Below are 23,029 nucleotides of genomic sequence, written 5' to 3'. Positions count from 1 at the left end.
TTCTGATGGCTATGATTCTGACGTATTAGAATAAGAGTTATATATAAAACTATGCCCAGAAGATCTGAACTGTATGTGAGTCTGGAAGAATAAAAATAACCTTACAAGAGTGATGATATCCTATATGTAAGTATAGCCCTGTTCACAGCTCTATTTTGCAAACTTGCATATACTACCATTTTGGATCTACCATCTTTTTTCTTGTACTTGTAGTTTGAAGAAGAATGTGGCAAAGTGATATCGATCTCTTCCTTGGAGGCAATAATTGCCTGCCATTGTCAACCAGGTTTTATTACATGGATTTCCCTTTTTCCTTTTTTCTGAACCTGTCATCATCAATAGCCTTTCTGATGTGCTAAATTATTTTCGATTATATGTATTTTTGATGCAAAAGAACCCATGTCGCCGCCTGCAACTAATTTGAGATTAAGGCTTTCTTCTTCTTCTTCTTCTTCTTCTTCTTGGTAACTGGTACCTCTGTTTCTTTCGATCTTTACTTCAAGGCTAACAAACGACTAGTCTCTTAATGTTTTAAGAGTGACGAGTCGTTCGAGAGCATACCACCACTCAAAACAAAACCCTCTAAAAACCCAGAGGCAGAGGAGAGAAGTCGTTCCGTTCATCAAAAAAATGCATCCTCCTCCACAAGCTCTCTCTCCCCTTTCCTTTCCTCTCCTCTCTCCGCTCCCTCCTTCCCTCTCCTCCAAGTCCAGACCAACTACAAAAATCCCTACGTTTTTCTTCCCCAAACTGCCCCTAACAATTCCCAGATTTCCCCTCCACGTCCTCCATTGTACTCCAAAACCCACACAACAAGAACAACAAATACTTCAATTCGTAGCGGACTCTAATGACAATACTCTCCCTTGTGTCAGAACCTTCGAGAACGACTTGGCCCGGCTAAGCCTAGTCGGTTCCGTCCGCTTCGACCAAGCCCTTACTGCCGCCGCCGCCGATGGTGGCCGTGCCGCCTCTGAACACCTTGACTCCGGCGTCCCTGCAATGGTTGTTGAGACTGTCTTCCCTGGCCTCGCCGATGAGCACGCTACCGTCTCCACTCGATTGGTCAGGGTTTTTTTTATAAAAAAAATTCTAAAATATTTTGAAGTCACTGCGTTTATGTTTATACTTAATTGCTGAATTTGAAGTAAAATCATGAAGTCTTAAACTATAATTACGGAATTGAGATGATTCTACTTATTTTTTCAGTAACAAACTATTGGAACTTGAAGCTATACATACATGCATACAATAATGTCTAGTCTGATATGGGATTCTTTCTAACAGTTTTTGCCAGCAAAGAAAGTTAAGGAGAAAGCAATCAGATTGAAAAGGTCTTTCAAGGAAGATGTTCTGTCAGGCACTATGTCTCAGAACATTCTTTCAATGACATTTAGACAAGTAGTTTTGCAACAGATATGGAACTTTGAACTCGTTTTGTTCAGACCCGGAACCGAAAGAAACATGAAGGATCTTGAAAACCCGAGAGAGGTTGGAAATATAATTATTGTTCCTTTTTATTTTGTTTAAGGGTTTGAGTATTTTTGATATTTGTGTAACTTTGTTATGTGATGTGTTATTAATGGGTGTGTCGTGCAGGTGCCTCTTGATACTGATGGGTTCAGTTCTCTTATTCATTTCATATCAGCAGGTTCCTGCTTCCTTCTTTCTCGGTTCATCAGATGAACAAGTTATATCTCTGCTCGCAGAAGCTGTTTGCATTGCTGCTCTTCAAAACACTGAAAGGCTTTTCCTTGATGATTTTATGGGGAAGGGTCCTGGTGGTTTTTTTAGCTGGCTCCAGAAGCCTCAAAGAATTGTATCAAGAGATTCCGCGGTTGTCATTTACAAGTTGTTTGAAGATGAGATCGTTGAGAATGCTAAGAGCTTGCTTGAGAATTTTAATTCGAGTAAGGAAAGATTTCAGGGAATAAAAGTGAAGCGCAAGTATAAATGGTGGACTCCTTTAGCATACTCTAAGTTGGAAAAAATTGGTGGTCCTGAGTTCAGTGCTTGGACAAGCGAGCATGTACCTGCTTATAGGCTACAGGTTGATGCTGATAAAGTGAAGGATGCAAAATTTGAAGGGTGGAGAGAATCTTCAGGGAATAGGTGGGAAGTACTTTTGACCCACTCCCAAATGGTATTCTATTCTCTCCTTCTGTCATGAGCCCTTGATTGTTAATGGTACCTTGTTCTTTCTTTTAGTCTTTGGCTTCTGGCTGTTGATGGAGCATATTCTGTTGTTGTTGAACACTTGAACCCTATCTGAAGATCCACTCTTAATGAAATTTCAAAAATAGGAGTCATTGCCTTCAAAGCGGATGATATGATGTCCATGTGATTTGCATTTTGTCCAAGTTCTTTTCCCCTTCATGTTCTTGTCAATATGAATTTTGAGTGGCTTGAAGGATGCTGAGGGGTAGATTTGCTTTCTTATCATGTCTTGTTTATGTCATTGTTTGTTGAATTGAATTGATGTTATTTCTGTTCTGACACTAGTTTATGTAATTTTGTAGGTTGGATTGGCTGAAATATTTGATATGTACTATGAAGATATATATACAATGCCCAACGAAGAGTTATCATGTGGTGTTGTTTCAAATTTTACCAATTTGTCCAAAAAAAAGGTGTGCAATGTAGACTGTTTGTGTCTTAGCGTTTTTTAATTCATTTTTTGACAGTAATAAATCTTTTTCAAAGGTCGAGTCCTATTCTTTCTATTTGCAAACCAGACACATGAGAATATAGATTCACAAGAGCAGAATCATCCATACCTAACAGAAAGCATATTTCACATTATCAAGAACACTTTTTTCCTGCTTTATCCATGTGCACCACTTAATACACTGTGGGGAGCTATGTGAATGACCTCCATTTCCAGCTTTCTAACAATGCATAATAGTGGAAGCCTTTCTTAAATTGATTTTGAATCCATAGGCACCAGGCTAACAATTCTTTTTTCTTCCAGAGGAGCTCTTCTTTGATGAATGTCTTGTCAGTGACACTTGTAAGTGGAATTTTCCTCGTCAGCATCAGTGCTCTTAGCCAGTTTTGCCTTCCTCATCTCCGCAAAGGACGAATGTATGCTCAAGAAAATAGTTCTCTTCCATCATCAGAAATTCAGTTTGCAGTAAATGAATCTCTGGATGCTGCAAAGGTATGCATATGTTAGAAACATTATGCTGGTCTAGTGCTCCCATCATATGTTCTCATGTCTGTGTGTCAAGTGTATGAGCACACTCACTCTTCCTGTCAAAAGTTTGGCACTGCTTGTGCCTATTACTGATGCCTTGAGATTGGCTGGGTGAAGTGGTTATTGTTTAGCTGGCTATTTGTCTTTTATAATTCTTAAATTTCATTATGTTCTTTTTTTTATCTCCTGTTGATTTTTTTATATAAACTAATACTTAAACTTTATCTGGTAGTTACAAGAATTTTGCATCTTGATTTGCAAAAAGATGAAGGATTCTTTTGGCTGGCCTGGTAATATAGTGACAGATAAGAAGATTGGTGCCTGGATTGGTGAAATACCAGCTTACTTCAAAACGATGGATGAAGCTGGTGCTGCTAGTGAAGAAAATTCAACCGATTCTACCCCCATACAGAAGATTGATGCAGATCTGAAATCATCTGCACAGGATATTGCTAGTTATCAGGTAATCCAATTTTTTCTATCTTCTTTGCTTTGTCTTCCATTTTCGGATTTATCTGGGTAGTGCTTTCTAATGTGAATCAGCTACGATGTTCTGCTTCTATTCCCTTGTATTTAAGAAGTGCAAAAGATAAAGTGACAGGGAAATGCATAAATTTTTGCCTTCTCTGGCCTAATTTGTATTCATGAATTTTGCCACCTTTGTTGAACCAAATATGTGGTTTTTAAATGAAGAAATGCACAAGTTATGCTTTCATTCAATTAAGTACGAGCATAGGCATCAGGTTGGGATTTGTCATTCTAGACTGAGTTCATAATGTATGCCGGTCTTATCCCCATTTATCATTTCACACCTTGACTGGTGGCTTCTCGTGGATAATGATTGAGTGGATCAAATGGATCAGACCACACTCTCCCTTGATTCTTACAATAAAATGAAAAGAAACTTATTATCGTTGGCCCTTGAGGCTCCAGTGGCTTTAAATTCAATACAGTTTGATGGGGGGTATGCCATGTGATGATGTGCAAGTAATGGCAACTTTTATGTACTGACATTATTTTTACTTTTGTGTTATTGGGCTAAAACATCATGGTTCATGTCTTCTTTCTTCGTGTCATGCTTGAACAACTATTCCACATTATTAATCTGCTGTTTTGTGGTTCAATTTTAGGTGGTTTTGTCAACTGATGGGAAAATTGTCGGTTTCCAACCTACAAGCGGGGTCGGTGTGAATCATTGGGCAGCCAATCCCCTAGCAAAGGAGCTTTATGGTGGACGAAATTTATCCCCTGGTAAGAATTCGTTATCTTTGTCTTCTATTTTTTTTTCTTTTTCTTTTTGAGTGTTATCTGCTTACATCCTGGTATTTTATGAGCAGGATTTATTGAACCTGGCCTCAAGATCCACTTCCCGAATGAGGTAATTTTGATAGAGCTGCTGGTGTCAGTTAATTCGGATGCCAATTTTGCGTTGGCTAGGCCAGTTCGATGAAGTATATTGCTCAATGGATGTATGATGTGTATAGTTCATGCAGCTTTTGGAAACAAATGTAGTCCTGAGAGAAAAGGGAAGATAAGTAGATTAGATCGTGCAAATTTTATGCCAAATTTTGCACAGATGTGTGATCAACCTGACATAATTATGCAAAATTTGGAGGGTTGTTCAAACTTCTTAGTTCTAGGTAATGGTGCAAAAATGAAATACATGAGAAAAACTTTTAATGAAGAACTTTGAATTGCAATTTCTTAGCATGTATTTATTGTAAATTATTTTTATTTGAACTTATATCATAAGTTTTGATTTAAGATGTGTTTTCAATATTTTTCAGCACAATATAAAAAAAAGAAAACTATAATAATAATAATAATAATAATAGTGTAGGAGTTGAACATGTATTATTTGAATTTTTATTGCTTTTTTAATCACGTTTTTTTTATAATAAAATTACAAAATCAAGTGATAGAATAGTATTTCTTTCAGAAATCTATAGTAATTATGAATTCAAATTCGATATGCATTATATATTATATAATTTCAAAATTTATATTAGTTTTTAGTTTAGTTTTATGATAGAAATTTTTTAAATTCAATTTCAACCAATAAAAAAAATTTAAAACAATACCAAGTTGAAAAAAAAATGCTATAAATATTAAATAAATTTTGGGTTAAGCATTTTTAATAGGTATGAGATCTGTTACTATTCTTGTTTAAATGCAATATGTACAATACAAATAAACCTAATTATAATAATTACAAAATACTCAAACAAAATTATGATAATTTAGTTAAACCATTAAACAATCTTGAGAAATTTTATTAACCTTCAAAGACTTTCAATTTTAACTGAAGTACTAGTACAATATGGATTAATATATATATATATATATATATATATATATATATATATATATATATATGCACTTTGCAATCAGGACAAGGGGAGCACACCAAGTCGTAATCTTTCAACCAAAACAGACAAATACTAATACCTATGCTTGTTATTGTATTTTAAAAATATTTTTGAAAAAAATTAATTTTTTTTATTTATTTTTTATTTTAAATTAATATATTTTTAATATTTTTATATTATTTTAATGCGCTGATATTAAAAAAATATATTATTTTGATATATTTATAAGTAAAAAGCACTTTAAAAAATAACCACAACCACACTTCCAAACACGCTTAAAATAATTAAAAAATCATTTTAGCTAACTTTCTAAAAAAAATATAATCACATCCATATTCTCTAAAATAGAGAAACATGAATATTATTTATTTATTTATTATTATTATTATTACATATGTGATGAATATTCAAGTGTATATTATTTCATGTTGTTGATTGTTTTTAAATATTAGCTAATGAATTTTCTAATTTTCCTCGTGTCCTCTACTTTCTTTTCCCACTATCTTGAATAGTGCTTCCTACACGGAGCAAGCATTGTTCATGAAGTAAGAATGAAGAGCCCTCTGTAAAGCATGATGTTATGGGAACAAATTATATTGGTAAAAAATTAATTTGAAGTAAAGAAAAAAATTAAAAGAATTTAATTTTTTTAAAAACAAAAAAAAATTAAGATGTAAACTATAATTATCAAGCTTGCTATAGATTTCCTTGTACATAATTAGAAGTTGATCAAATTTAATAAGTTAACTGATGACTTAGTTTATCCGGATATATTAACTTTAATTTTTTAATCTAAAATATTTTTATTTTATTTTTTTATTTTAAATAATATATCTTGAGATATATTCGGATTATGTCACCTCCTCGCAACTTGAATGTTTAACCAGTTTTGATAATTATATTATTAAAAGAAAATGTTTTATATATGATGAATTTCTGTCATGATGTATTTTAGGAGTGTTTTACATATAAAAAAATAACAAAAACATAAAAATCTATGGGTATATATAACATGTAAAAATCATAACATTAACCTGATTTAATTAATAAAAATCATAAAATTAAGAGTGTTCAACTTTAAAATTGTTAATTCAAGATAATAATAAATAACAAAAATAAACTAGATCATAGCATCACAAGGTGCAATCTTCAACTCAGTGGCACAATAAATTTTTAGTAATAAAAGACAATTAATAATACAATTTATTTTAGTTATTATTGATTTTAAAAATTACCCAGGTTAACCTAAATCTTTTTATTTATTAATTTTTTTATTAAAATTAATTTTTTTAAAACTAAACTAATTAATTAAATATAAGTATAAGATGTTTGACTTATTTGATATGATTGAATATAATCAAGGAGATGGGTAAGAAAATTTTCGGTGTTGTCCTGTTGACCACCAAAAAAATTCTCATTACTTGAATTTTATTTTTCAGTTCAAAAACAATTTTATACCTTGTTTGTTTTTAGAAAAATAAATTTTTAAAAATTATTTTCTTCATTTTCTCATGTTTGGTGTATATGATTCCAAATATATTCCATTAATTCATTAATAAATTATATTGTAAATGATTAAATATTTATATTAAATATTTTTTATATATTAGATAAATTTGAAAAAAAAATTAATTTATTAATAAATTATTTTCCAGTTTATTTTTCATAACACAACTAAACATTAGAAAATATTTTTCAATTCATTTTCTATTACATTATCAAATATCAGAAAATATTTTTTTAAAATTTATTTTCTCCAGAATTCACTTTAAAAAAAAAAAAACTTTCTTGAAAATAAACAGGTATAAGTATAGCCTATAGTGTATCGCAGGTCCATAGCTAATAATATATGCTAGCTGATTATGTTCGTTAAATTGGAATTAATGACATTTCAAAATTTTCTTTTGGGCAAGACATCAAATGGGTCGAGCTGTTTTGGGCCTGGCCCGACATTGTTGTTGTTGACATCTCTGTCCTCTCCCTGGCCTTGCCGTGCTTCTATCATACATCTCTCCTCCACCGTCTGATCAATAAATCTACTACGTGTCCTCGGCGCAGTAATCGAAACCATTGTGGACAAAACAGACACAGAAGCTCCTTCAACACAACTACTACAAGCTGGTCCAAATTTGTTCCACTAGGGTTTTTGCTTTTGGAACCTATCCATTATTAAAGATATTCTTTTTTTCGAAAAAAAGAGAATATTCTTCCTTCCACTTTCAATCAAGCAGGTCCGTCCCCCTGCTGATCATAAGAAATAAAAGGCCAACAATCCATCCCCTTTCTCTCAACTTTCTTTTCCTTTTCTTTTTTACTTAATATTTACTGTTTTGGTTTGTCAAGATGGGAAGAGGAAAGTTCAAGGGAAAGCCTACCGGTCACCGCCAGTTCTCTACCCCCGAACAGATGCGTAAGATTGGCCCCCTTTTTTTTTTTTTTTAAAAAAAAGGTTTAAATTGTGGGTTTCTTTTATTTTTTTCATTGGATCTATCTGGACTCACTTCACTGAGAACTTGATTATCCTGTTGCTTATTTCGATGGATTTATTATGCTTAAAAGTTTTTTTTTTATATAAAAAAATTTGATTCCTGTTGTTTGAAAATACATCTTCTTTTAATTATTTAGGTGTGTGTGTACTTTTTATTTGAAAAACTAAGCATGTTGGCCTTCGATAATGGATTCTATTCTGCTTTTTTATATCAATGTCTGGTTTCAGCTACAATTATATATGGGTTTGGCTAATTTTTAGGTTGCAATAGCTTTTTCAATTTTCAAGAGAATTTTTTTAGCATGTAATGTGATTGGTGAATTAAGAATTTCCTGACTTTTCTTTCTTTCTTTGTTTTTTGGCTTTGTAATATATTGCAGTTGCTGGCACCTCAACACGTCCTCGAACGTTTAAACGAGTCTGTTTCTCAGCTCTGATTAGTAGTTATATTTTTAAATAATAGTCTTGTTAAAGTCAGTACTGTGTGAGAGAGATTGTCTTTAAAATATATAGGAGGAAGCTGAGTATGAAGAGGAAAAACAGGAAGAGGAATCTGAAGAGGAATCCGAAGATGATTCTGATGTTAGTAAATAATCACGCGTCAATTGCATTTTATTTTAATTTATTATTTTGAATGGCTTGTTAATCAGAAACTACCTTTTGTTTTATTGTTGAATGATGTGTAGCAAAAGCGGAAAGGAACTCAGGGTATTATTCAGATTGAAAATCCTAATTTGGTGAAAGCAAAGAATTTGAAAGCTAAAGATGTTGATGTAAGTTTCAGAAACATTGTTGTTTCTAAGTTTTCTGTGATCAAATTAAATTGAGAAGTAAAGTTGTTATTTGGTGTTTTCAGATGGGGAAAACAACAGAGCTTTCAAGGCGTGAAAGGTTAGTGAATGGGACTTTGCGTATCTTCTATTGAAGAAGGAACTCATTATTGAGATGTAGAAAAAACTATTACCCTGTTATGGCCCTGCCAAAACAGGATATAATATCTTGCTTTTAGGATTCGATCTTTGGAATCTAGATTGTACCTGAAGAAATTTTGTTTGACTCTGCTTGTTTCAATCTGTTTGCAGGGAGGAGATAGAGAAACAAAGGGCTCATGAGCGATATATGAGGCTGCAAGAACAAGGGAAAACAGATCAAGCTAGGAAAGACTTAGGTAAGATATTATATTTTCTTGGGGCTCTAATGTGAATACTATGTTTTTGAACATGGGTTGAAGATAATTATGGACACTTCAACCAATATTATTCGCTTAACTATATATACAGCTCAATCTCTTTAGATAGCAATACATGTTCGTGTGAGATGGGCATGGCTTTGGTTGAAGGAAATTTCTTTCCTTCCCCTATTATTTCCAGCCCTCATTTTTCACCATGTAAGTTTCACGATCCATTCTTCATGCAGAACGTTTAAGTCTCATACGCCAGCAAAGGGAAGAAGCTGCTAGAAAGCGAGAAGAAGAAAAGGCTGGTAAGACTCAGAGACCCTTGGAGAAATTGCTTTTCCCTCCATTTTTTTTTTTTAATTTTCTTGTAAATGATGAAAACTGTGTTTTTCAGCCAAGGAGCAGAAGAAAGCAGAAACTCGGAAATAACCTTTCGAGGAATTTATCAACAATTAGTGCCCCCCATAATATGGTAGAAAGAACTTGCTAGTCGGTTTATAATTTGTCCTTTGTGTGCCGACAAAAATTTCTTGTCTGAGTTTCTCAGTAGACCATGTTATAATGTCTTTGAGATGCTTTTTAGAAGGTTGAACTTAATTTGTACACGTAATATTTTGTATTGTATTTGAACACTTACGATGAGCATTCGATGCTATTTTGAACTCCAGTTTTTCAACCATAAATTAAACGATTTTGACTGCAAGTCTCTTACTCGATCCTCTTTTTCAAACCTCCTAGTCAATCAGGATTCTTTTAACAAGGTTGATTTACAAGGTTATGAACAATCATTATTCTTATTACAATGTGAATATTTAATTTTTATGTAAATAATGCACTTAAAAAAATAATGAAATATACCTCAGTACTTAATGCTGAAATTGATGGAACAAATCCATGAACATGGTTAATGAACATTATTACAAAAAAAGGTTGACCATGTCGAACATGAAAGCCAATCAAATATTTCAAACAAGGTGTGTTTTGTCTTTTTCCGAACATCTTTCTTCACTGTGTGTGCTTGTTCTTTAGTTATTTCAACAACAATGTTCAATTCTATAAACTAACTGTAAATAATAGCTTAAACTCATATTATAATAGGAGAAAAATGAAATTTAAGCCAAAATAGTAAACAAAGCCTAACTATTCAGGCCAGATCATAATCAACATAAATCTATTATCCCAATATTAGGCTTCCAATTTTTTTAGGATTACCATCTTGTAGTATTTTATTTTCTTCGTATAGGGATAATACTTCTTCAAATATTGATTATTAATCAATGATCTATTCCTTAATGGATTTGATCATTATTTCTTAATTGATAGATCAACAAGAAATGTCTTCAACTTACTTGGTAAAGTAAATCTATAAATGATCTTGAACCTCAAGAAATTATGTATGTTACATGAAGAACAACCGTGCAAAAAAGAACGGGGTTTAAAAAGAAAAATTACAATAATCTAAATGTAATAGAAAACAATAAATAAAAATAAAATCAAAGAAAGCAACAAAACCATCTAGGGGAAAATATTGATAAAATTATAGGAGTGAGTATAAAGGAATGACTATCATTCACAATAATATCTAGTCCTATTTATGTTGTTATAAAAGTTTGAATCCTACTTATATAGATAATTATAATCTTATATGGATATTGATAAAAATGTTGATTAATTGCTTTATTTTGATCAATTATAACTTTTTGATCGACTGTTTTATTTTATCTACTATTTAATTAGAATTTTTTCCTCGTGATTGATTTTATTATACTACAGAAACAGACAAGGTTTTGATCGCCAAGTGTAAGATCACATGCCCAGTAAACACAAACAAATCATTAAATCATCAGTTCTAGCTATCATAAAATCTAGACACCTTGCCAAGCTTCTACTACATGGCTCCTCACTGCCTCAGCAGCATAAAAAATCAACCCTGATAAAATATCATCAACAAGCAAGGAAAACAAAGAGAAAGAAGCAGGAAAGTCGAAAAACTTTCCTGCTCGGCAACATTCTTTAGGAACCAAACAAATCAAACCCAACAGCAGCAGCACTTTGAGTAATTAACTCTTTAACACAAAGCAATACTTCTCTGTAACTCAACCGTCGATCATCTTCCCAATCAGTACAAGAAAAAGAAATCTAAAATTTTGAAAATATACTTTCCATTTTGCAAACAAAAATTAACAAAAAGCAGCATCGCCATGCTAACGACCCAGTAAAGAAAACTGCAAAAAGATTCTAACTTTCACTTCCTCTCACTTCTCCTTTCCTTTTCATCATTGAACCACCAATCCAAAACTGATATTAAAGCAACCCACATAGATATATGGTAGAGAGTCAAAAGAAAAGAAAACCAACCTCTGTTTATGAGGTACCAAGGGACACCAAAGACAAGAGTGATGATGCCCATGCCAGCTATGACATGCTTTGTGTCCGCACCATGCAAGTACGATTTACTCTTGACTTGAATCCTTCGCCGTTGGCCTTGTTTTTTTGGCTCGCTTCCCATTTTCTTCACTTGCTAAAACGAAAAGACAAGCTTCCTCTGCCACACACCATGCCAAGCTTCTAATTTCTCTGCATTTTATCAACAAGTAGAGAGTGGGTATGCGTAAAATAATGATGGATTCTTGACAAGATTTTTTATTTCAAGGCGAAATAAGTTTTAATCATCATAAAAAGAAGAAATTGAAAGAGAACCAGGTAGGAAACGAGTGTACTAGATACTTCCTCTTACCTTCTCCACCCCTATTTGGTCTCCCAGGTACCCTGGAGCTAAGCCTTCTTTTTCCCGCGAACTGCGCTGTACAATCTTCCATCATGCGCCTTATGCCGAGTCCACCTCGTGTCCAATCATAGTTACAAGGCTACCTTACTAAAAAGAGTACATGGGCGGGAGTTCTCTATCTCCCACAAGGACAAGTGGCAAATCACTAAAGATAAGAACACCACCAGACAACCGACAAAAAGAGAAAGCACAAACATAAGTAGCCACTTGTTTGTAGCGGCCATCCATAGCTTTACCATGTCAGATCCCCAAAACCCTAATCCCCAAAACCTTCCTTCTTCTTCTGCTTCTTCTTCATCTAACAAAAACCCCACCGAAATTAAACCCGGCAACGGCAATTACTCGGGTCAAAAGGTCCATTTCTCGAACCCACCCGAGACAACAAATCCGGACCCTGCAACACTGAGGGAACAATGGAGGTTTGCTATTAGGCAGTACAGTAAATGGTATTCTCACGCTTGGGGCACTGCTATTCTGGCTGGTGTTTCGTTTTTCGCGCTTGGCTGGATCATCAAGGGATCCAATCCTTTACCCTCTTCCAGGACTGATGATTCCTCTTCTTCGCCTTCTAATGATGCTAAAGAAAAAGCAACCCGATAATTGGTGAGTTTTAATTTATTTTTAATATATTCATGTTTTATAGTTTGACTTTTGATCTGGGTTCTTGCTGGTTTTAATTTGTGAGCTTGGTTTTGGTTTCAATATTTTTTTTGGTGTTGGTGATGAATGTATCTTTAATGAATTCTGATTAATTCTAGGGAAATCAAGAATATTAAGTAATCAATAGCTTCGAGTTATAGAAATGGAACGATCAATTTTGTGCTTAATCAAGATTTGATCGAACATTGTGATGAAATAATGTCTCTCATTGCTCAACAATTATATAGAGCAACAGCTGATTGCTTCAGAGAGTTATCTTAGAGGCTTGAATCATGGATGTGACCTGGTTTATAGGGTGGTGTTGAAAACTGCTCTGTGAACTTTGATTAATTTGATGGAGTTTGGTTAGGGGATCAACTCCTGCCAAATAATTAATTACACTGTGTTCTATAGGCCTAATGTTATCATATATAGACTTCTTATTTATGTCTCTATAACCTTTGGACTCAAATATGGCTTCAGTGGCGGATTGTGAAGCTTCCTATCCCATCTTTTTGGTTCTACAAGAGTTTTGTATTCCATGTGAACTGTGATTTGGTTTTTCCTTACAGGCTACATTATGTTCCATTTTGAATTATCATTATGGGATCTTCTTTTCAAAGGTGGAATCATCATGTTATTGGTAACAATTGTGCTACCTGCTAAATATTTTTTATGCTGTTATGTGTAGTGGTAGTTCTTCACTCATAGAATTATATTCTTCCCATTGGTTTACATGGCACCTGGACTGTAATTGCTCCAGTCATCTATCGTTCATTCCTTCGTTATGTTTACTCTCAGATATGGGTTTTACCAAAAGCTGTAATAGGATAAAATTTATTCAAGTTATCTTGCTGTTCCTCCTCCCTCATTGGATTACTGATTCATGATTGAACTATGTTTTGCAGATGCACAAGAATAATGGAGATCAGCCTCTGTATTGGCAGGCTCTTACAACCGAGGTTCTAACTGGTTTTTATGTACGGTTCTTACAAGTTTTGTGACTTACTTTTTGTGTTCAAGTATCAGCCATTGTATCGGCAGGTTCTTACAACCAAGGTTCTTACTGGTTATGTACAGTTCTTATAAGTTTTGTGACTTACTTTGTGTTCAACTAACAATGGGATTTCCGGATTTGTAAGCTAATCATGTGGACGTCGCTGGGCTCTTTCATAATTTGGATCTTTGCCTACATTTTCTCTAATCCGTACAATTGACTTTGAATCCCCTTATTGAATGTTTGATCAAGGAGAGAGAGAGAGAGAGGATCGAAGTTGAAAGTGTTCTCTCGGCTTCATTTGTTAAATTTTTTTTTTTATTTGCAAGGAAATTAAATGGAGCAATGTTCAGAGGATTATTGTGCTATGCTAGCATACAAGTGCCTGATAGAACTACATTCAATTTAATTATTTCATATACTAATATTTACAGAACAAAATCAACAGCTTGGAATGTACCGAAGTCTCGCATATTTTGTGTAGAATGCAGATACATATGACGCATCGAGTAGAGTCTCGAAACATGAAATTTCGGCTTTGGGCTTTTTTATTTCCTGCTCCGTCCAGGCTAGTCTTCACTCGTTTAAGACCCGGACAACCGAACTTAGGAATCATAATTTAACTTATTAATGTTTGGTATAGCTGTGATTTGAAAAAAATTATTTTAAAATAATATTTTTAATTGAGGTTGGTTTGATTTTATAGGTGTTTGGTTAAAAATATGGTTAAAATTAAGATTGAACAAAAAGTAATTTAATTTGTTTGGTTAATAGTACTTTTTTTTAAAATTGAGGTTATAAAATAATTTAAAAAATATATATTAATATTGATGGTTTTTAATTTAAAATTTGTAGATTTAACTATTCCTAATACATCATGAAATAAATAATATTTTATATAAAATATTTTTTATTGTTCCATTAAACTATCCACAATTCCATCACGTATGAAATATATCCAACAAGGACTACAGTTTTCACAAATTTTTTAAAAGCGCAACAATATCAGGTAAAATATAATCAGGAACAAAATTGAGATTGCGATTAAATTCTGTAAATGCGGCATCATCAAGCGATTTCCGTCTAATTTATGTAGTCATTAAATAATATTTAACACTAATTTTTTTGAATAAAATACAATTAAAATTAAAAATATTTTTTTATTTTATTGGGTTGGACCCGGTTCAATATATTTTTAACTTTGAACCAAATCGATCCGACTGGAACAATAGAACATGCTCTATTGTTTGTTGAATAAAATTAATGGATGAATAGGATAACATGCTCCATTATTCATCCATTTTTCCATCACAAAAAGCAGCAAAGACCTACTTCTTATAACATGTGGTTGCACCATAAGAAATGATGGGATCCACCATTAAAATATTATGGTAAGATCGTTACCACATTATCACATTATCAAACGAGAACAACAAATAAACAACTGTTTGGTTTTGAAGATCCAAAATGGGCTAACTATTCATCTCTCGTTCTTGAGACATGGTAACATTTAAAGAATGGAATATTTTTTGTCAACGTAGCACCTTGTCAAATGGTCAGCTAAACCTGTATGATATGAACAGGGCATGGAGTCCCAAAGACGATAATCTGTAGACCGTGTCTTCAATATTAATCTGAGAAAATCTTGAAACAGTTCAAAACTTATCAATGCTCAAGAAGATCAACATCCAGCCTTTTTCACAGCCGAGATATCATCTCTGCTGCCAACATTAATTGTCTGTCCTTTGGGCAAAAATGTTTGGTCATCTCCAACGTCAAGAGCCTTCCTGCTTACAACACGGTAGATCTGGGTCAGCACCTCTGTGAAAGCATTTTCAACATTCATTTGATTCGAGAGCAGAGGTCTCAGTGAAAAATGTGCTCTCTCTTTCAGCAAAACCCTTTGCATCTTCAGTGGCAACTGCTCGGAGGTGACGCAGGTCTGCTTTGTTTCCTACGAGCATGATCACATTGTTGGCATCTGTGTGAGCCCGAAGCTCCTTTAACCATCTCTCCACATTTTCAAATGTAACATGGCGGGTTACATCATAGACTAGTAAAGCTCCAACTGCCCCCCGATAGTATGCACCTGTGATAGCACGGTATCTTTTGACCAAAAAAGAAGGAAAGAAAAGAAATAAGAGAGATGAATTTGAAGTGTCCTTTTGATTTCTAGCATAGTTAAAAAAAATATGATAAAATAATATAATATTTACGATTCGCGAGTGATTCGCGAGTTGTTATTCGCGAGTTGTTAATTATAATTGTTACATGTGATTTTTTTAAATTATTAAATCGCTTACCCATGATTCAATAAAAAGCAATGGAAAAAAAGACAGAAAAGATAAAAAAATAAAAAAAATATTTTGGAAGCCTACCAAAACTCTGATGAAAACATTACTGGTATCATTCGAAAGTCATAATATCATAAAATTCCTATTTTCTTCGTTGTGATTATTTTAATCTTTATTATTATTATTATTATTATTAATTTTTTAAGCATACGAAAAGAATACATAAATAAGTCCTAATTAATAATTAACTTAACATTCTTGACATTATGAAAGTGTTTGGCAGTGTAGTAGTGGTTATTTTTCAAATAATTTTTTGTGTCAAAATACATATCAATGATGTTTTTTTAGTTTTTTAAAATCATTTTTGATATCAGCACATCAAAACGATTCAAAACATATAAACTATATTAAATTTTAATAAAAAAAAATTTAAATTTTTTAAGATCGCGGTGCAAACTGCGTTCCCAAACACAAGTATCATTTCTCTCTTAAATTTTTTTTTGTCATTTTAACGATTTCTCTACTGTTAATGGATCTCTCTGTTTTTTTTCTTTCTTTTCTTTTTTTCTTTCTTTTCTATTCCTTTCGGGTTGATCAGTCCAAGAATCTGATCATTTAAGATTAGGATTCTTTTTGCAATTCTGATGAGTTTTTTTGTACGGTAAAGAGTGTCTTTTTGTACAATTCTGCTGATCAACAAATGTGTCTCTTGTAAAGATATGATGAAACCTAATTGATTTTTTTTAAAAAAAAAACTCTTAAAGATACTTTTAAAGATCAGATCAAAATATGGAACTTGTACCATATTTTCTAACTATTTGAATAGAATTCAATCCATTTCAGACGAAAAAATAAGGATAGGATGTGTTTATGCCCAAGAACCAAAAAGTCAGTGATATTTGGAATTTTATGTCTTGTAGATACATCAATGGATTCTTATTTTGATCCTTAAAAAAAAAAAAAAAGTTTTGCGGTCCATTCCCACTATCAGCACCAGTTGTTTTATGTACAAAACATAAATATATGAGACTATGTCCACTTTCAAAATTTATTTTCCATCAATATGGCAATGATCATATGGTACACCTCGAAATTGAAGAATGTAATGATGATTTTATGTTTTGAACAGTAACTAATGTTTATATTGCTTCAAATTAGGGTGTCCCAGATGATGAAGCAAAAGAAGTCCAAGAGTAGCACTCTGAAGGCAATAATAGAACATATTTATATTTATCTATGATGTTTAATTTGTAAGGATTTATGAGTTGTTTTTATTACATTAATTTTCTAACAATCTAATAAGATAATATCCTTAATTGTTATTTTAGATTACATTAACAACATAACAATATACTAAAACAATTGATTAGTTTTTTTTTTTGAAAGACATCACAATCGCTCATCGACGATTAATAAAACAATTAATTTACTATTTGGATTTTGAGAGTCTTCTTATATAGCTCCCTCGTTCTATTTTAACTATCATACATATCTTTCATCTTCATTATTTTCACTTGACCTCAAATTTAATAACTCTGCGCAATCCTTAGGGAAGTCGATGGTGAGAAGGAAGAATGCAATTGAGCCACCATCCATGGTGCAAGTCTATTTAAATCTTATCATTAACTTGGAGGACCACCACAAGAATCTATCTATCGCATTTACATGGCTGGCAAAAATAAGGCCATTATATTGCCAGACTAGATCGATATCACATCCAAATGAGAACCTGGAAATTAATCAATGAAGAATTTTGTATCCTTTTCGAGATGTGTAGGTCCTACATTAGAGGCTAGGTGATTCTCTTCTGATCCTATATAACGCTAAGGCTTCCTCCACATTGCATCCATCCTCAGCTTCTGTACTTTGATTACAAGTCGTTAGTTTTCTTATAGCAAGCAAAAGATATGGCTCAAATTGGCAAGAAGGAGGTCAAGACACCAATTCAATGCTCTGCTGCTAAGTTTTATGAGGTCTACTGGAAAGAAGCGTACCTCTTGCCGACGATTTCTCCTCGTAATGTTAAGAAAATAGAACTCGTTGACGGTACTTCTAGCTGGGAGAATAAAGTATGCTCCCGCAAGCGCGTTCACTTCGATGAAGGTTTGAACTCAGACTTCTTAAAGGAGGGGAGACTCTCATTGACATTTTCAATCTTTTTTCCTTAAGATAATTATCAATTAATTACTTTGTTCCACAATTTTTTTTATAGCATCTGTTTTCCTTGAGCATGCATGCATATATTTTAACAAGCAGCGGCGTTGTTTTTTTAAATAGCTGGACTTGAGCATTTCAAGGATGAAGTGATAGAGATTCACCCTGAAGCCAAGAAAACCACCTACAAGGTGTTGGAAGGAAACATGATGCTTTTCTACGACAGCTTCCAGGCAACTCTTGAGGTCACTGAAGGCACCGCGAAATGGACTGTTGAATTTATAAAGAAAAATGACTTATGCCCAAATCCTGATTATTACTTGCACCGTTTAGATTCCGTCAACAAGGATATTAATGCTTACCTTCTTCCTCTTAACTAGGAACAGCACGACAGAACATGCCCTTTGTTTAAGTGAAGCTAGCTACTACGTACGTGGTACTGTGAAATAAACGCTTCAAATTAAAGGTGCATGTAATTCCCAGGCCCTAATATATAGTATAGAGCACTTTAGACCTTTGGATACCATCAGTTAGGCTGTTGATGCTTCCCTTCTACAAGGTGTACTGTGGCATGAAAACATATATAAGCCTGGTACTTGTATAATAATTCTGGTTGCCATCCTCTGTGTAACTTTGTGTGATCTAGTAATAATATGTGCTCAATTTCCTTAAATCCGTCGTTCGGAGTATTATTTTCGTTCTAAATCCATTTTTTAGTGAATCGTTTTCTATCTGTTGAAAGTTTTTTTCTTCCCCTTTTATCACAAATTTTCACAAACAAATTGAAAATTACAATATTTTTTACCTAATTAATTAATTTTCTCCATTGATAAGTAGAGAAGAAGAACCCAACTCGTGATTCCAAGATCAAATAACTTTGAATATTGTACGTCAACAGAACTTTTATCTCTAGCAAATAAATCGCACGGATGTATTAACAACTACTTTATTATACTTATATTCGTACAAAGAAAAAAAAAACTTAGTAGATTTTTTATGGTATCAACTTAATTACTTATGTGCGTGGTGGTTATTATATAAATTTCTTATTTAATGTGAAATCATCCTGCTTACTGCGCACGTAGAAACTAGCAGAATAATAGAGTTTTTTTTTAATAATTATATTGCAGGGATGCTAATTTAATTTAAACTTTGACAAATATTGAGTCAAATTGAACTGAATAAGTACTTTTTTTTAAAATAATTAACTTATATAGATAAATTATAAATATTATTAAATCTATCTCAAAACTTGATCTAAATCCAACCATATATACATACATTTGTATAATAGAAAAGCAGATGACATATGTTACTAAGTAACTTCAAAATTATTATAAGAGAATATTATTCAATGCGGTGATTATTGCTTTGAGTGTATCTTTAAGAGAGAAAAGTTCCAATATAAAACTATTATATTTAATTAAATTCTTTGTTATTTTTCATGACATTCTTAATAATTTTAACAATTATAGTATCACGATACTTCAACTCTTTGATTACAACATACAATTGTTAAACACTTTTATCATATGAGTGTTGATCCAAATTCTTTCCAGCAACATTATCCATGCACCTAATTTTACAATATAAATAATAATTTTGCGGTTGTATTTGCTTGAACATTTGTTATCCAAGATAAAATTTAAAATTTAAATATTTATCTATTTTGGATTTGAGATCCCGTTTTCATAACCCTCCAAAAGATTTTGAAAAAAATTATACGATGGTGGTGCATGCATCTTAAAAGCTCCAAAGAGTTTTATAAATTTGTGTCGTTTGACATCATATTTTTTAATATTGACTAATAGATACTCTGATGACCCTTTGATCGTACTTTATATTCTTACTTGACTCACTTACGAGTTAAATAATTTTAACACTTACTATCAAAATTACTTTTAGGTGCAAGTTGTATTTTCTATATTGTACTCACATAATGCTTTATATATTTCATTTGTCATTGTTGATTTTTTTTAACCTTTGAGATGAGAAATCTTTGTGTTTAGTTTTATAGTTTGTGATATTATATGTTCTTTTGATAGATGGTTTTGTTTGACTTAATAGATAGATACATGACTTTTATTTAAGGCGACTAATTATGTTCATGAACTTATTATGGTTAAACAAATACATATAAGAATGAAAATTCACAATTTTTTTATAACCCAAATTTTTACCATCTTTTTTATATATTTTTTGAAAATTAAAAAATCCCAAAAAATATGTTTTTTTGTCATTTTTAATTAATTTTTATTTGTTAAAATAATCAAAAACATGTATTAAAAATATAGTTGAGGTTGAAATTAGACCAATAATTGATTCTTAAATCTCAATTGAGGACTGGATTAAAAAAATTGAAAATTTATGACTGATTTGGAAATTGAAACTTTTTAGCGCCCTTTTCTTTTAAATGAAACGATGCGTTTTGTTTAAAATGACGTCATTTCATTCACAATTCATTTTTTTAAAAGAGAGAGAGCTGCAAATGGTGTCATTTTGATGGCACTGTTTGCCATCTTCTTTCCCTGGACGCGCAAAGGCGAGGGAAGAAGGTTTTCCCCCTCCTTAATTTGCAGTGCTTGTCTCTCCCTCCCACTTGCCCAAAAACCCCGACACAACCCACACCCTCTCATGGCCTACCACCATGATGAAAGGGGTAGAAGAGACAAGTCATGCAGGCGATTGCATAAAGGTCAGGGAAAGAAGAGAAAACAAAGAATGATAGGAAAGGGAAAGAAGAAGAACCACCGGCCAGCAAAGCCACCCTTCCCAGTGCACAACCTTCTCGGTGAGAAAAACCAGCAGCTACAGCTCCAACAAGGATAGACGCCGTCATGAGCCACCGCAAGTCAACATCCACCTCATTTCTTCTTCTTCTCTTTCTTTGCGTGCCACCTCCACTTTCTACAAGTGAATACTAGAGAGTGAATTAATTCACTCTCCACTGTTCGCTGTGTCAGACAGCTTCAGCCTCAACCAAAATGGCTGGGCCAGGTCTGGCCCAATACAAAAAAAAACATTTATTGGACCAGTATTGGCCCAACACTTTTTTGGGCTAGTATCGACTCAACCCCTGTCTTGAGCTGATGTCGGCCTAGTCCTTTTTTGGTTGAACTCAACCCAATTTCCTTTTAGGTCGAACTCAGCCCAAACATGGTGGGCTCAACCCACTTGAATAGGTTAGGCCCAACCTAATGTATTTTGTTATAATATAATAATATATGTTATTTGTTAAAATAATAAAAAAATTAAATCCTTTCAAAAAAAATTATGGTTTTCTCGCGTATTTTTCTACCAATTTTGTTTAATTTTGGTTTGTATTTTTATACTTTAAAGATACAAATCCGGCATTAAAATACTTGGTTTTTTCTGAAATATTGCAAAAAAGATTTATATAGAAAAACAAAAAAATATATCTTATTTTCATGCATACGACTAAGTCTCTCAAGCTTATAAGAAATTTACATATTATATTTTCATACAACAAAAAATTCAAAAATAATAAGTAGTAGAATGCATTTTGAGCTTTAAAAACAATAAGTAGTAGAATGCATTTTGAGCTTTAATAACCAGTTTATTAAAGTCATGAGAACTAGGCCAATATTTTAAAAATAATAAGAAAATTATTGTTTTCTTTTAATATCTAGAATTACAAACTTATACTTAAGACGTATTCCTAATAGAAAATAAGAGGTAGTTTTTTTTTAATTGATGTTAGAACGATTAAGTTTTACCTGATAAGATAATGATCTTCTTACTGAGGATGAATTTTCTTTAACCTTAGATCAACAAGCCAATAATTAGAAAATACGACAATACCTTAGTTTATTATCAGACAATTAAACAATGTAGTTTACCTTAGGTAGAACGTATTAAGACTGATAATACATTTCTTTTACACAATCAATCCTCGTGTCCGGTCTTTAAGACCAGTTAGAGTTTCTTGTGATCAAAATACTAGTTGGTGACTCTCATTCCATCTTTTAACTAATAAGACAAGAATTTTTTGTCTCTCTCATTTCTTGATACCATCTGAAAGTGAACAATCGTCTCGATGTCGCACACGTGCGACAACCGTATAACTCATCATCATCATCATCATTACAGTCCCTCGTCAACTTATTAACAAATCTTTGCCTTCTATAATCACTATAGTGACATATTAGTTTACCATATTTAAAACAAACTTACATATGGATTGGCTAGCTTAGCTACTTCATTGTGCTTCCTCACCACTAACTTAGCTGGCTTGACAACTTTTTGGCAAGCATTTTACTTGGTTAGCTAAAAAGCCTTGACCATCCTAGCCCCTCTCTTGTTGGTTTCTACAAATTTTTACAACTTATTACTACTATATAACTGCTCATATAGTAATATTTCTACTTTCAATGCTAGATTTCACATGTTATTGAGTGCACATACCATCCATGTGCTTATTTTATATTTTGATAATAGGTTTCAAACAATTCAAATACATAGCAACTATCTAGCCTTCAATCTCTTACAACTAGTTATGCTTTGCTATATTCATAAATTCAATGGTGTATTAATGGATAGTCTTTTGATGCTAAGTACATTTATAATATTTATAAAACAAGTACTATTCAAGATCTAAAAATAAAAATTAATCTCTCAACAATTATCTTATTTAAAACCAGGATGTAATAGATTGTAAATCTTATACTATCAGATCAATTTGAACATTTCTCCACTAAGAGGAAGCTCCTCATTTCAATCTAATGACAATCATTTATGTAATCTCTTCTTCTATCAACTTGTCATACTCCATTTACACTATCATAATTAGCAAGCTAGTTAATGAGATTTTTTATTCCCAAGTCTCTACTAAAGGTGACCATGTTAATGTCCAACCAAAACATGTTAGGGTCATGAATTTTCAACCAAAATATATTAGGGTTATGGT

At 32.6% G+C, this 23,029-nt stretch overlaps 3 protein-coding genes, 2 long non-coding RNA genes and 1 pseudogene across 7 annotated transcripts; 4 read left to right on the top strand and 2 right to left on the bottom strand.

The window, feature by feature from the left end:
- Positions 1–500: 500 nt before the first annotated feature.
- Positions 501–4,960, top strand: LOC133698545 (uncharacterized). 2 transcript variants are annotated; one of them, XM_062121500.1, is made up of 8 exons: positions 501–1,065; positions 1,288–1,491; positions 1,652–2,143; positions 2,520–2,630; positions 2,972–3,160; positions 3,429–3,659; positions 4,327–4,447; positions 4,534–4,960. In XM_062121500.1, the coding sequence occupies exons 1-8, from the start codon at positions 631–633 to the stop codon at positions 4,644–4,646; spliced, it is 1,896 nt and encodes a 631-aa protein (XP_061977484.1). In that variant the 5' UTR covers positions 501–630; the 3' UTR covers positions 4,647–4,960. The 2 variants fall into 2 exon arrangements, with proteins under 2 accessions (XP_061977484.1, XP_061977483.1); XM_062121499.1 differs by having other exon boundaries at positions 502–1,065; positions 1,649–2,143.
- A 2,681-nt stretch (positions 4,961–7,641) lies between these two features.
- Positions 7,642–9,933, top strand: LOC133699838 (uncharacterized). 2 transcript variants are annotated; one of them, XM_062123325.1, is made up of 9 exons: positions 7,642–7,796; positions 7,909–7,975; positions 8,434–8,471; positions 8,567–8,635; positions 8,740–8,826; positions 8,910–8,944; positions 9,136–9,221; positions 9,470–9,535; positions 9,625–9,933. In XM_062123325.1, the coding sequence occupies exons 2-9, from the start codon at positions 7,909–7,911 to the stop codon at positions 9,657–9,659; spliced, it is 483 nt and encodes a 160-aa protein (XP_061979309.1). In that variant the 5' UTR covers positions 7,642–7,796; the 3' UTR covers positions 9,660–9,933. The 2 variants fall into 2 exon arrangements, with proteins under 2 accessions (XP_061979309.1, XP_061979308.1); XM_062123324.1 differs by lacking the exon at positions 7,642–7,796 and having other exon boundaries at positions 7,803–7,975.
- Positions 9,934–11,147: 1,214 nt separating this feature from the next.
- On the bottom strand, positions 11,148–12,107 carry LOC133699840 (uncharacterized). The gene is made up of 2 exons (XR_009843329.1): positions 11,968–12,107; positions 11,148–11,807 (listed from the first exon to the last, which is right to left on the bottom strand). It is a non-coding gene; the product is annotated as an uncharacterized LOC133699840 (long non-coding RNA).
- A 372-nt stretch (positions 12,108–12,479) lies between these two features.
- On the top strand, positions 12,480–13,861 carry LOC133699839 (uncharacterized). The gene is made up of 2 exons (XR_009843328.1): positions 12,480–12,621; positions 13,566–13,861. It is a non-coding gene; the product is annotated as an uncharacterized LOC133699839 (long non-coding RNA).
- Positions 13,862–15,326: 1,465 nt separating this feature from the next.
- On the bottom strand, positions 15,327–17,544 carry LOC133700140 (ras-related protein RABA1f-like; annotated as a pseudogene).
- Positions 17,545–17,789: 245 nt separating this feature from the next.
- On the top strand, positions 17,790–18,775 carry LOC133699061 (uncharacterized). Its single transcript, XM_062122190.1, has 2 exons — positions 17,790–18,051; positions 18,226–18,775. The coding sequence occupies exons 1-2, from the start codon at positions 17,856–17,858 to the stop codon at positions 18,480–18,482; spliced, it is 453 nt and encodes a 150-aa protein (XP_061978174.1). The 5' UTR covers positions 17,790–17,855; the 3' UTR covers positions 18,483–18,775.
- The last annotated feature ends 4,254 nt before the right edge of the window (positions 18,776–23,029 follow it).

This window comes from Populus nigra, chromosome 7, assembly GCF_951802175.1.
Source record: "Populus nigra chromosome 7, ddPopNigr1.1, whole genome shotgun sequence".
Classification (NCBI taxonomy): Eukaryota; Viridiplantae; Streptophyta; class Magnoliopsida; order Malpighiales; family Salicaceae; genus Populus; species Populus nigra.
The sequence above is the reverse complement of the archived record's forward strand: the minus strand, read 5'-3'. Positions and strand labels throughout refer to the sequence as shown.

What these genes read in the sequence shown, in the direction of transcription:
- LOC133699838 (XM_062123325.1), top strand. Translation starts at nt 7,909, where the DNA reads ATGGGAAGAGGAAAGTTCAAGGGAAAGCCTACCGGTCACCGCCAGTTC. An exon ending in CTCTACCCCCGAACAGATGC is followed by an intron (nt 7,976 to 8,433) that starts GTAAGATTGGCC and finishes AATATATTGCAG; the next exon opens with TTGCTGGCACCTCAACACGT. An exon ending in GAGCTTTCAAGGCGTGAAAG is followed by an intron (nt 8,945 to 9,135) that starts GTTAGTGAATGG and finishes ATCTGTTTGCAG; the next exon opens with GGAGGAGATAGAGAAACAAA.
- LOC133699061 (XM_062122190.1), top strand. Translation starts at nt 17,856, where the DNA reads ATGGCTCAAATTGGCAAGAAGGAGGTCAAGACACCAATTCAATGCTCT. An exon ending in GCGCGTTCACTTCGATGAAG is followed by an intron (nt 18,052 to 18,225) that starts GTTTGAACTCAG and finishes TTTTTTAAATAG; the next exon opens with CTGGACTTGAGCATTTCAAG.
- LOC133698545 (XM_062121499.1), top strand. Translation starts at nt 631, where the DNA reads ATGCATCCTCCTCCACAAGCTCTCTCTCCCCTTTCCTTTCCTCTCCTC. An exon ending in CTACCGTCTCCACTCGATTG is followed by an intron (nt 1,066 to 1,287) that starts GTCAGGGTTTTT and finishes TCTTTCTAACAG; the next exon opens with TTTTTGCCAGCAAAGAAAGT. An exon ending in AGGATATTGCTAGTTATCAG is followed by an intron (nt 3,660 to 4,326) that starts GTAATCCAATTT and finishes GTTCAATTTTAG; the next exon opens with GTGGTTTTGTCAACTGATGG.